Consider the following 14,557-nt stretch of genomic DNA (forward strand, 5'->3'; position numbering starts at 1 on the left):
TAAAAAAATAAAGGTAAAATGATAAGAGGAAAAACAAAACAAAATGCAATAATATGTTACTTAGTGGAAGCAGACTAATTGTTTCATATATATAGATATAGATATAGATAGATACACACACATCCTTATGATAGACAAATATTTATTATATTGCAGCTAATTGAATAAAATAAATTTGGAGAGACAGATAGATAAAAGTTTGAATATAGGTTATGATGTTGTGACATTGGTTGAGTCATTTAAACTATCTGGCCCTCAGCTCCTCAACTGTTAAATGAGAAAGTTGGATTAGATTACCTATGTAAGAGTTCTTCTGGATCTATTTTTATGATAGCAAGATTCTACATAAGATTTAAAATTAAAAATAACATTAAGGGAATGTAAATATTAAACATCTTTATACCTGTGGCATAACACTTAATGAAACGAAACAACACTGAGCTGTAAAGAATAATTATAAAGTAAGTTATTTATAGTGATACATTTCAATGCTAATTATGAGAGAATTTTGAAAAATGTAAGTGAGAAAGAAATCACTAATAATAATAGGATGATGAAGCTACTGGTTTTGAGAAAAATATGGCATATATATGTTTTCAAAATACATAGAATATGCACAAACAAAAAGATCATTTATAGTACCAAAATATTATAGATAAATATAAAATGAAATTATCTAGAAAATACATATTGATTTCAAAATATAGATGTAAAAATACTGAAAAGATGCAAAGGGTATAATAAGACTAGAAAATGACTCCAAATAATTTTTAGAACAAAGAAATTTTTTTTAAATCGCAAATTATATTGAAGATAAAAACAATATAAAATTGATACATCAAAATTCACAAAATATAGCCAAAGTAATACTATGGGAAACTCTAACCTAAATGCTTATTTTAACAGGAACTTGAAAAAAGAAAACTTAATAGACTTACAGTTAAATTAATAGGACAAATCAATTTGCCAAAATGTAACACTAAGTAGAAAGTTTGGAATAAATAAAACAGAATTTTAATGCATGAGGAAAACAAAAGCAGTTTAACAAAAAATTATATATTTAAAGCATAAGAAAATTTTATCAAAAATAAAAAGGGAAATTACTAAAAATGGAAAATAATAACATGAACACAGAAGACTATGAAACTGTTTCAACAAAACCAAAATATAAAAGAAATAGATATTTACAAAAAATTTAAAATACACAAATATAAAGAGATATTTAACTTAGATAAAGCTCAGAAGTAGAGGAAGACAGGGAATGGAGTGAAATATGAAAGATAAGAAGAAGGAAAGAAGGAGAGACCCAAAGAAACAGAAGCAGAGGCAAAGATCAAACATTAATAAGTTACCAACACCTCACAGATTCATGTGAACATTATCAGATATTTGAAGAACAAATATCACTATTTATTTGATCTTTATAAAACACTTTAAGGGTATAGAGCACTTCAACTGATTATCTCAATTCATTGTCACAAAAGCTTATGAGAAAAGCACTATAGATAGTATTATCTCTATTTTATAGATGGTGAACCTAAAGATCCTAAAGGCTATATAATTTGACCCTGGTCAAACAACTAAATATCAAAGACAGAATTTAAACCTATAACTGCTATTAATTCTAAGTCTGTGATTATTCACTAGAACGGTGCAAAATAACAACAACAATAATAATATGGATATATCAAGACAACTCTTTCCATGAGTGATAATTCTGATTGCCAATTATGTCAAAGACAAAGCATAGAAAATTAACTAGAGGTTAATTCTATTAAGAAATAGTAATGCAAAGTATTAAAATATAAGCAAACAAAATATACCAAATCATGAAAATAAATTTTAAAATAACTTATTTCAGAATTATAAAGATGGTTAGATAGTAGGAAAAAGAAAATAGTAATATCAATAAGAAAAAATATATATAAAAGATAAAGCAAAACCTTTTGATGAACTATAGCACTGATTTATATAGCAATTAGTTGGCACAACGGACAGTGTTGGGCTCAGAGTCAAGACTCATCTCTCTGAACTCAAATCTGCTCTCTCACAATTAATAGTTGTGTGATCATGGGCAAGTCAAATAACCCTCCTTAGCTCTATTTCCTCATCTATAAAATGAGCTGTAGAAAGAAATAGCAAGGGGCGTCTATATGGCAGAGTGGATAGAGTACTGGCCCTGGAGTCAGGAGGACCTGAATTCAAATCTGGCCTCAGACACTTGACACTTACTAGCTGTGTGACCCTAAGCAAGTCACTTAACCCCAAATTCCTTACAAAAAAAAAGAAAGAAAAAAAGAAAGAAAGAATGAATGAATGAGTGAATGAATGAATGAAAGAAATAGCAAACTACTCCAGTTTTTGCCAAAAAAATCCCAAATGGGGTCATGAAGAGTTGGACAAGATTGAAATTACTAAACAACAAACAAAAACAAAAAAAGGACTGATTTATGTTAAACAGTAAAAAGAAGAGGAATGTGAAGATTTTTTCCCCTTAAGATGGATAGAAAAAAATTTGAAAAACTAAGAGTTAAATATATAATAGAAAAACATTAGAGGCTATCTGATTAAGATATGGGAAAATCAAGACTATCCTCATCAGTGCTAATCTCATCATTACTATTCAATAGATACATTTATTTTATTAAATATCAACACTATAAAAATCCAAGGAATTAATGAACAAACATTAATTGATTTTAAGTAGCTTCATCCATTCAGGTAATGAGATAAAAGTTAAACTCATAAAAATCATCAGCAATTTTTATTTACCAATAACAAAAATAATTTCATTGGCAGAAAAAGAAGTGCCATTCCTTTAAATAAAATATGTATCAAATATTTGGGCAATAACCTTCCATGACATGCATAATACCTATGTAAAATTATAAAACAATTTGAGAGAAAAATAATTGGAATATTATCCAAATTATGTGGCAAGTTTGAGCTCATATAAGGATGACAAATTATCCAAATTAATTCACAAATTTGGAAGCAATACCAATGGGCTACTTCAGAGAATTAAATTAAATTATAATTAAATTTACATGAAAGAACAGATGGACAAGACTACCAAGAGAAATTATGAAGGAAAAAATATATATAGGGAGCGTGATTTTCAATGCTAGACCAAAAATTATACTTCAAAGTCATAATTACCCAAATTATCTGGTAGTGGATTTTTTTAATGAACAAATAGATTAATGGAATAGAAAAGTTACTACTGAATTAGAACCTGACATAATAGGCTAGTGTTTGATAAATCATCAGTGAAATAATGCAATTAAAGTAATTGATTATTAAATAAAAACTGATGGGAAGAAAAGGAAGTATGGTGAAAATTAAACTAGAATCATCTCTCATAAAAGATACTACAATGCATTCTAAATGATTAAAAGCTATTTTTGTTGTTAATCATAAAAATAGAGCAAAATTGAGTAATATTATAGAAATAAATAAAATTATTTGCATTTAATAAATAGAATAAAACAGGAGAAAATGTATGGATTAGTTTACATAAAAGGAAATATTTTTATAAAAAACAATGAATTAAAATTAAAATAACATTATTTTAATAAATTTATGCTTAAACTCTGACCAAGAACAGAGGAGAAATGACTATCCTCATCAGAGTTAATCCTATCATTACTATTCAACATAATTTTAGAAATATTAACACTATAAAAAATTCCAAGAATGAAAAGATTTAAAATCTATCATCATGTGACACAAATTTTAGAAAGAAAAAAAATATTCTAAGAAAATTAGATAAAATACTGAATCATTTTTCCAAAGAGAAAAACAGATTTTCAATAACTACCTGAAAAATTAAAGTATCACAAGATAAAAATATGCAAATTAAAGCAAATTTGGGATATTTTCCACCCATTAAAATTAACAATTGTTAAAAAACCATTAAAGACAATGATGAACACTACTTAGATACATTCTTACAGTGCTAGTCGCATTGTTTTCATACACTTTCCTTCTGTTCCCTTAATTTGAACTATACTAAAAGGTTAAATGGGCTGGAAGAAGTCCTATCTACACAAAAATATTCATGGCAATATTATTTATCATTGTATTAAAAAAAACACCCTAGAAGCACTCCAATGTGTCCAATAATTAGAGAATGGTTACAAAAATAAACCTGTGGCCTATAGGCATTACATATACCTGTGTGCTATAATAAATTATAAATTTCATTAGATTACACTAAATTAGGAAAATATTTTTCTAATTTATATATATGTACATATATACATATATATGTATAGTGATTTTAAAAAGCAGAAGCACATCAATAGTATTTACACTAACTATAACTATTGTGATATTAATATACTACTGGCCTCTAAAATCCTTAGATTATAGATATTATAACTTTATCATTGATAAAATAGAATATTGTTTTGTTTTTGTTTTTGTTTTTTGGGGGGGAGGGTCAATGAGGGTTAAGTGACTTGCCCAGGGTCACACCTTGTAAGTGTCAATTGTCTGAGGCTGGATTTGAACTCAGGTCCTCCTGAATCCAGGGATGCTGTTCTATCCACTGTGCCACGTAGCTGCCCCCTTGATACAACAGAATATCAAAAAGACTAGAAGATAAACTGTTATTCTGGAGAAATTTTCTGCTATAATAGATGAAGGGAGATGATGAAATTACAGATGATAAATAAATGAGAACTTCAGAATGAAAGAACTTATTTAAACCCCTATATTGTGAAGAAAAATGAAGAAAATTCTTAGAAATATTTAATTTGGGGGAAGCTGGGTGACATAGTGGATAAAGTACCAGCCCTGGATTCAGGAGGACCTGAGTTCAAATCTTGCCTCAGACTCTTCACACTCACTAGCTGCATGACTCTGGGCAAGTCACTTAACCCTCATTGCCCTGCAAAAAAGGGGAAAATATTTAATTTGTATCCTAAGAGAATTGACTGTTGGGACTGTTTTTCTAGAATTGAAAAGTGAAAAACAAAAGAAAATAGCTTTATTTAGGGGTGGCACTTGCTTTTATCTTTCCCACAGCTAGTACATTTGTTATTGTTATTGCTGTTAAAGTGCTGATAAATTACATAGCCAGTACCAATGTTTGTTGAAATCTTAGAACTGGTGTGCTTTGTATAAAAAGAGATAAGCAAAAGCTTTTGGGAAAATAATTTTTTCTCATTAATGTAATTAATATTCAATAACCTAGTGTGAGAGCTCAAATATATTTAATTAATGAAGGTAATATTGCAATTTTTATAATTGGATATTCATTAACTAAAATATAACATACACCTTGATTGCCTAGGAATCCAAGATAAGAATTATCAAGGAGAAGGTAAAATGAGAGGTAATAGTCACACTTAGACAATATATAAGCATCATTAAGCTTCAAAAACATGTCAGAATAGTAGTAGCTACAAGATATAGAAAAGATATATACATACTTCTCAGATTGGCTAATATGACAGAAAAGGAAAATTAATGTTGTGGAGGTATGGGAAAATTGAAACAATAAGGCACTGTTGGTGGGGTTGTGAACTGATCCAACAATTCTGGAGAGTAATTTGGAACTATACCCAAAGGGCAACCAAACTGTGTATACCCTTTGATACAGCGATACCACTACTAGGTCTACATTTCACAGAGATTCAAAAACAAAAGGAAAAGGAAAAGGACATATTTGTACAAAATATTTAGAGCAACTCTTCTTGTGGGGGCAAAGAATTGGAAATTGAAGGGATGCTCATCAACTGGTGAATGACTGAACAAGTTGTGGTGTATGAATGTAATTTAAAAAGGGAAGAAAAATAAATTAAAGGAATTAGAATAGGGAAGAAGGAAACACAACTATCACTTTGCAGATAATATGATATTATACTTAGAAAATCCTAGAGAATCAACTAAAAACTACTTGAAATTATCAACAACTTTATCAAACCTACAGGATACATAATAAACCCAAATAATCAGCATTTCTATATATTATCAACAAAGTCCAGCAGCAATTGTAGACATTAGAAAATACTTGGGAGTCTACCTGTCAAGACAAATTCAGGAACTACATGAGCAAACTATGAAATACTTCTTAAACCAATAAAATTATATATAAACTATTGGAAAAATATTAATATTAATAATAGGTAGGATGAGCCAATATAATAAGCATGAAAATCCTAACTAAATCAATCTCTTTATTTAGTGCCATACCAATAAAATTATCAAAAATATTTTATAGATCTAGAAAAAATTATTATTATTATTACTAGCATACATGACTGTAGTAATCCAGTGTATGATAAGCCCAAAGATTCAAGCTTTAGGAGCAAAACCTCATTATTTGACAAAAACTGCTGGAAAAAATGAAAAAAATATGACAGAACCTAGATATAGACCAACATTTCACACCATATACTAAAATAAGGTAAAAATGGGTACATGATTTAGGCATAAAAAGTGATACCATAAGGAAATTAAGAGAGCATGGAATACTTTATCTGTCAGATTTATGGACAGGGGAAGAATTTAGGACTGAAGAATATATAGAGAGCATTACAAAATGTAAAGTTTGATTATATAAAATTAAGAAACTTTTGCAAAAACAAAACCAATGAAACCAAAATTATAAGGAAATCTGAAAATTGGAAAACAAGTTTTGCAACAAGTATCTTAAATATATAGAGAACTGAGTTAAATTTATAAAAATACATATCATTCCTCAATTGATAAGTAATCAAAGGATATGAACAGGCAGTTTTCAGACAGAGAAATAAGAGTTATCTCTTCGTATGAAAAAATGTTCTAAATCACTACTGATAGGAGAAATGAATATGAAAACAAATTCCTAGGTACCACCTCACATTTATCAGAGTGACTAATTTCACAAAAAAAAGGAAAATGTTGGATGTTGGAGGGAATGTGGGAGAACTGGAACACTAATCCACTTTTGGTAAAGTTATGAACTGATCTAACCATTCTGGAGAACAATTTGGAACTATGTCCAAAGGCTATCAAACTGTGCATACTCTTTGATCCAGCAACACCACTACTAGATGTAAATCCCAAAGACATTCCAAAAGAGAGGAAAAAAGGACCTATTTGTATAAAAATATTTATAGCAGCTCTTTTTGTGGTGAATAAGATTTGGAAATCACAGGTATGCCTATCAATTGGGGAATGGCTAAACAAGCTGTGGTATATGATTGTAATGGAACATTATTGTACTATAAGAAATGACAAGCAAGCGAATTTCAGAAAGGCTTGAAAAGACTTATATGAACTGATGTATAGTGAAGTGAGCAGAACCAGGAGAATATTGCACATAGTGACAGCAATATTGTTTGATGAAGAACTATGAATGACTTAAATAATCTCAGCAATCCATGACAATCCCAAAGGACTAATGATGAAGCACACAATCCACCTCCAGGGAAAGAACTGATGTTGGTTGAATATAGACTGAAGCATGTTATTTTTCATTCCTTCTTTCATTTTTTCCTTTTATTCAATTTTTCTTATATAAAATGACTAATAGGGTAATCTTTTATATATAATTGCATATATATTACCTATAATCTGATAGCTTACTGCCTTGGGCAGGGAGAAAGGGAAGGAGGGAAGGTGATATAGAATTTGGAACTCAATTTTTTTAAATGTTTAATTTTTTAAAAATGCTATCCAGGGGCAGCTAGGTGGTGCAGTGGATAAAGCAGCAGCCCTGGATTCAGGAGCACCTGAGTTCAAATCCGGCCTCAGACACTTGACACATACTAGCTGTGTGACCCTGGCCAAGTCACTTAACCCCCCACAGCCCTGCAAAAAAAATGCTATCCATATCCAGAGAAAGAACTAATAGAATCTGAATACAGATTGAAGCATACTATTTTTCAATTAATTTTTTTCTTTTATTCTGTTTCTTCTTTTACAACATGAAAAACATGGAAATATGTTTTACATAATCACACATATATAACCTACATTTAACGGCTTACTGTCTTAGGGAAGAGAGGCAAAAAGGAGGCAGAAACTTTAATTTTTTTTTTAAATAAATGTTTAAAATAGTTCTTACATGTAATTGGGGAAAAGTTATACACATACAATTTTCAGAATAAATTAAAAAGGAAATTGAATTTTTTTTACAATCTTATAAAAGTTGACACATTTAAAAATCAAACAATATATAACTTGTTTATAATTTCACATGTAATTGTATTTGAATATTTTTGTTACCTATTATAAAATTTAGCCTTAAAACAATAAATCGTTCAATTCCTTGAGATTTAGGTCAGGTTTTGCCCTTTTAAAGTAAATCTTCTTTGACCTTCCCTGTCTTTGATGTTGTTTGTCCTCTAATTTCTGTCCAAACCAATAATTCTCAAATTTTATGAAGTGTTAAAAGAATAAAGTCAAAATATAACTTTTATGAAATTCCTACATTAAACTATTTTGAAATGATTTTTTAAAAAATCTTGATAGTATTTTATTTTTTCTAATATAAAGATAGTTTTCAACATTTGTTTTTATAAGTTTGAATTCAAAATTTTTCTCCCTTTCTCGCTTCCTTCCTCAAGACAGAAAGCAATCTGTTTTAGATTATATATGCATAATTATATTAAACATACTCCTATATTAGTCATGTTATAAAAGAAGAATCAGAAAAAAATTAATTATAAAAATTTTAATTTTTTTTAATTTTAAAAAAGAATCAGAAGAAAAGGAAAAAACCTAAAGAAAGGGGAAAAAAAGAGTAGAAATAGTATGCTTCAATCTTCATTCAGATTCCATAGTTCTTTTTTTCTGCATGTGGATAGCATTTTCCATCATGAGCCCTTTGCAATTGCCTTAGTTAATTGCATTGCTGAGAAAAGCTGTCTATCACAGTTAATTATAATACTATATTGCTATTATTGTGTATAGTGTTCTCCTGGTTCTGCTCACTTCACTCAGTATCAATCAACATGTCTTTCCAGGTTTTTCTGAAATCTGCCTGCTCATCATTTCCCACAACACAATAATATTGCATGACATTTGTATACCACAAATTGTTGAGCCATTCCCCAATTAATGGCCATCCCCTTGATTTCCAATTCTTTGCCACCAAAAAAACCACTGCTATAAATTAAAATGATTGTTGAAAAAGCCTGCTACTTGTCTAAAAATGAATAAAACTGATTTTATTTTTGAAAGACAAGTCTGAAAATTATAATCACATTAAGTAATTTAGTTATTGAGAATTATGTAATAGTGTGCTCTCAATAACTGTTTTTAAAAATTGGAATGTGATAGCTCACCTCACATGATATTTCGAAGCAATTTTTCATCTCTTTTTGCTTTTTAAGTTTTTTGGGGGGCAGGGTACTAGGGTCATCATATTTTTTGTGAAAATTGTTCAGTTTTGTTTCTTAATTTGCTACATTGATTTGTTTGTAAAAGTCTTTGAAAACTGCCTGAACCATGATACCTTCTTTAAAACAAATTAGCAACATAGCATGCACTATTAATCAGTATCCCTAAAAACAAACCCAAGTTGGAGAAAACCAGCATTACAGCATAACTAGCATCAATTTTTCGGCTTTGTATTTTATACAAATTGGGTTTGCTCACTGCCAGAATCTTGGTTATTCACACTTTCACTTTCTTACTTTTTCAAATTTCTTTACTTTACACAAACATTTGGAATAGGTTCTGAAAACTGAATATTTTATATATCTGCCAAGAAAGATTAAAAATTGACTGTCATATGTTAAAAGGTGTGTTCAGTAAGTAATTTAACACTAATAAGAAGCAATCTCTTCTTTTACATGAGCTATTTGCGGAGTGACAATGATATGGAAGTGACCCTGGGTTCTTGAAGGCTATTCCAAAACAGTGTAAATTCTGGCACTTTCTACCATGCTGTAAAGACTTCAAGTAGGACTACTGGAACAGGCAACCTGCCTTTTGAGGATCATTCTAGAGAGTAGAGAGAAAACTGTGGCCTATAAGCTCAACACATGGAGATCAAGTCTCTGGCCAAGGCAATCCATAAAACTAAGAAAAATACAAAATGGCCCTCAATCCTGTGGCTCTCTTCCAGAGAGTGAAAGAATAGAAGAAAAGAGGACAAAGAGTGGTGAGTATCACACAGTTTTTAGGCTGTTTACAAACTCCAACTTTACTAGTTATATTCTAAATATGAGAAAACGTCTAGTGATGATTAAATGGTCATCTATTACCAAAACTGAATCACATCAACCTTGAAATTTTCACTATAAATGAAATCAGAAGTTAGAGGGTAGTTGCATATAAATGGAAGGAAGTCTCTCAGAATCCTTGGAGAAACAAAAAAAGGAGTTGTGGTTTTTTCATGAAACTAAGGGCAATAACAACCCCAAAATGAGACATTTGATCATCATTATATTATCCACAAAATTTCTCTGAAAAAAAGAGAGCCATCAAAATGATTTTAACTTGGGGACAAATTCTCTGTTGCAGAAGATAAGAATATAGAGAAATTTCAAGAAGATATATGTTGACATTAATACTTAGGGGGAATAAGAGGGGAAGATGAAAATATTTTAGAAAACACAGATCAGGAATGGAGAATGAATGGTTCATCAGTATCACCTCAGAGAATGGAGAGAAGTGAAAGAGGATAAAATCTATTTTTCAAATGCTTTGTTAAATTCCCAACAAAAGGAAAGTCATTCCAAGGGCTTCACAGGATAAAAATAGATAGGGGTAGGGAAAGACCTAGCAGCACATTATTATCAACTCTTTTCATCTTTAAGGCCAGTGAGACTACCACTCTTAGATTCTTGAATCAAAGCCTGGAAAGGTTTGTGGAATAGTTACAATTGGAGTCAAAGGGAACAAAGATAGGGAAAGTAACTGGATTAGAACAAGTCTGCATAGAAAAGATCAGTGTAAACTGTGAAGACAATGAGGGTTTAACTCACAAGGCATGCCAAGGAAAGGAAAATAAAATCATGGGATGAGGAGAAATTTATATTCTCCTTCAAAGCAAAGGTTCTTTTTCTTTTTCCTTTGTATCTCTAGAACCTAAAGCAATTCCTGGCATATATTTTGCATTTAATAATCGCTTGGTTGATTAATACCCCCAAAAAAGGAAGAAAGAGAGGATAGCATCAAAACTGATAGTTTCAGACTCAAGACCTATGTCCAAATGCTCCCTCTGATGCATGTGACTCTAAATTGTAAAGCATGTTCTGACCTTTGTTTGTAGGGTCAACTTCCTTCCCAGGGATTTCCTACAGCACTTACTACCCCCCAAGCCCCCAACAACAAAAAAAAACTTAAAAAATATATATATATATAATGTTATATATATATATATATATATAGTTGTAAATATAACCTACAAAATTAATACAGTTCTTACTTGAAAACTAGAAGAAAGCTAGGAAGCTATCTCTAATCCATGATCCTTCATTGAACAAATGAGGAAACTGAGGAGTACAGAAAAGAAATAAATGACTTGCCTAAGGTCACACAGAGAGTAAATGGCAGAGATCAGATTCAAAATTAGGTCCTCTACATTCAGTCTTCTCTCCATTGTTCCACTCTGCTTCACTAAGGTATTTATAGTCTGTCAATAAGAACAATTTAACACTTGAGTTTTTCATAATACTAAGCACTGCAAAATAGGCCAGATTACTTACTATTATTTTCTGCATATATCCTTATGATAGGCATCAATTCAAAGAGCACTTTTGGTTTTGATTCAATGAGTTTCACATTCCTTTTATCCCATCCAGCACCTTCTAGGTAGAGCCCATAGACATATACACCTTCAGATGGAGGAGCAGAAATGTCATCTTTCATCCATTTGGTGACTTCATTGCAAAGTACCATACTGTCCAATGCCCATCCTTTGTTGGCTCGAGTTATTTCCTATTCAAGGACAGAACAGAAAAGCAAAGACACACAAGCAAATTATCTAGTCTTTCAGTATAAAGATAAAAAAAATATTGTTTTAGCAAAAGGAGACATTAGAATAACCAAAACTCTCCTGATTCCAAAGAAGTAGAGAATTCTTTGACAAGATGTGCAAAAATCTCTCATAAGTCATACCTATGAACTAATTTCATGGTTTTATTGTGGGAATTTTTAGACATAAAATCAAACTTTGAAATAAAGAATAAATATTATGAAATTAAAGGTAGCTGTCTTTAAGGACATCATACTAGCTCTATCTTAATGACTTAATGTCAAGAAATTTCACTTATGTTAAGAGAAAAAAATCATTCTACAGTCTTTTCACATGACTCAAAATGATCAAGGAAGAAGTAAACTTTATAGCAGAAATTTATAAAATCACTATGTTAAAATCATGGTTTTTACCTGTCTCATTGCTGTGAGAAATCCTTGAGGGTTAAAAAAGCCTGTCATCCAAAAGCAATTTGGTCGGCCATCAAAAAGCCAAGAATTAAATTGGCGATTTCTTTCTAAGAGTTCAGTAAACCAGAAACCCAGTGTACTTGAAGCCCAAGATGCCTAAAAAAGAAGCACAAATATAAATGTTAAGTTAATATATGTTCTATACAGGTTCAAATAGTGTCAGTCAACAAATATTTATTAAGTACTCACTATTTGCCAGGCACTATGCTCCAGGCACTATGCTAAGTGCTGGGAATAAAACAGAAAGACAAAAACCAGGCCATTTTCAAGGTATTCTAGTCTAATAGGAGATTCAACAGGTAAACAACCCCATACAAATAATATACATACATAGTATGTTGGAGTTAAGCTCAGAAGAAATGTTGCTTAACAAGGACAAATTTGTGTAATAAACACCAATTCTTCAGGTTTTGATGTAAACCCATTCGTTTCACATTCAAAGTATAACATATGGAAAGAACTGAATTTTCTTTATGTCTTTCTTCAATACTGTGTAAGCTCTGTAATTTCATTGGCATAGGAATCTTTTCCCCAAAGTACATCAGACCTCATTCATATTTTAGCAGATGGTTTCCATGTGTGTCTGTGGCAAACATCCGGGTGATGAACTCACTACCTTAGCCAGATTCTCCCTTAGACAACTGACATGATGCAGTCCATTTCTAGACCCATAGGTGAAGTATTTCCAGCTTGATAGTCCCAGTTAAAAGTTGTACCCTACTGGAATTGCCTTCAAGAACCAAATTTTCCACAATTCCTCAGTGAGGCATCCAAGGAGGACACATTATAGAGGTTGCTTAGTGTACTTACATGTAAACACCAGTGTTTTTCAAATTACTCAAAAATTTTATGATAATATGATAACTCACTGGTCATCAGCATGATTACTAAACTAGTATAATTTTCCATCAAATGTCAGAATAAATATAAAGATATTGCTTATCATTAAAATCATATTCCAGGAAAGATTGTGTTTGATTCATTGAAACAATGATAAATTAAGTCATTGAGTTACTAGAATTGAATTAAATGAAGTTTGACTACTTTTCTCAAAATAAAAATGAAATATATATATATATATGTGTGTGTGTGTGTATATAGGATATGGAATTTATATAGAATTCACATTCATTTACATTAATATCACTCTAAAATTATGGCCATAACTCAATTCAGGATTAATCACTTGGTGTTTTAATGCATTTGTTATTGTTCAGTCATTTCAGTTGTGTCCAACTCTTCATGACTCCATTTGGGGTCTTCTTGGCAAAGATACTAGAGTGGTTTTGCCATTTCCTTCTCCAGCTCATTTTATAGATTAGGAAACTGAGGCAAACAGAATAAAGTGCTTTGCCCAGGATGACATAGCTAGTAAGTGTCTGAGGTCAAATCTGAACTCAGGCCTTCCTGAATACAGGTCAGACATTCTAACCACTATGCCACCTAGCCACCCCATTTTAAAATACACTCTCTGTTAAATAAATTGTGTGTATTTCTTTACCTTTCATTTTCTTTTTGCAGGGCAATTGGGGTTAAGTGACTTGCCCAGGGTCACACAGCTAGTAAGTGTCTGAGGCTGGATTTGAACTCAGGTACTCCTGATTCCAGGGCCAATGCTCTATCCACTGCGTCACCTAGCTGCCCCCATCATTTGAATTTAAAATATTTTATTTTCCCCCCATGATAACACCCAGTACTCTGCTCTTCCTATTTCAATATTCAGTCCCATCTATCCATCTCCCATTCAGAAAATAATAATCAATAAATAATTATATGTTTGTCAATTCAGAATATTTAAAGCATATGACTACTTCTGATTCCCTCTATGAAACTAAGATGTGAAAATCTTCTATTTATATGTCTACCCTCTCCCTTGTTACTACTGACAGAGCCTTACCAAAGATAAAATATATCTTATTCCTAAGCAAAGGAGCACTTTAAATAGCTTGGACTTAGTTTTCTGCTTGCCATGTGAAAAAATTCATGCCACTTAATGTAGTGACATCTTTTTAGGGGTAGACATATTTTAATTCATTTTCATAGGGCGTTCCCCAATAAGAGATTTCTCATACCAATACAGAATGATACGGCTTTGTGAATTACAACTTTGAAGTTTGCCCAGGGCTCTAAGAGGTCAAGTAATTGTCCTGGGTCATATAGCCAGTGT

General features: G+C 31.1%; 1 protein-coding gene across 1 annotated transcript in view; it reads right to left on the bottom strand.

Annotated features, from left to right (window-relative positions):
• DNAH5 (dynein axonemal heavy chain 5) overlaps window positions 1-14,557 on the bottom strand; it is a gene marked incomplete at its 5' end in the record, with an annotated part of 294,184 nt that overhangs the window by 13,109 nt on the left and 266,518 nt on the right. Inside the window, 2 exon segments of the mRNA XM_043995374.1 lie at window positions 11,652-11,883; window positions 12,334-12,486. Coding sequence (XP_043851309.1) covers window positions 11,652-11,883; window positions 12,334-12,486 — 385 coding nt within the window.

Source organism: Dromiciops gliroides, chromosome 1 (assembly GCF_019393635.1).
Source record: "Dromiciops gliroides isolate mDroGli1 chromosome 1, mDroGli1.pri, whole genome shotgun sequence".
In the NCBI taxonomy this organism is placed as follows: domain Eukaryota; kingdom Metazoa; phylum Chordata; class Mammalia; order Microbiotheria; family Microbiotheriidae; genus Dromiciops; species Dromiciops gliroides.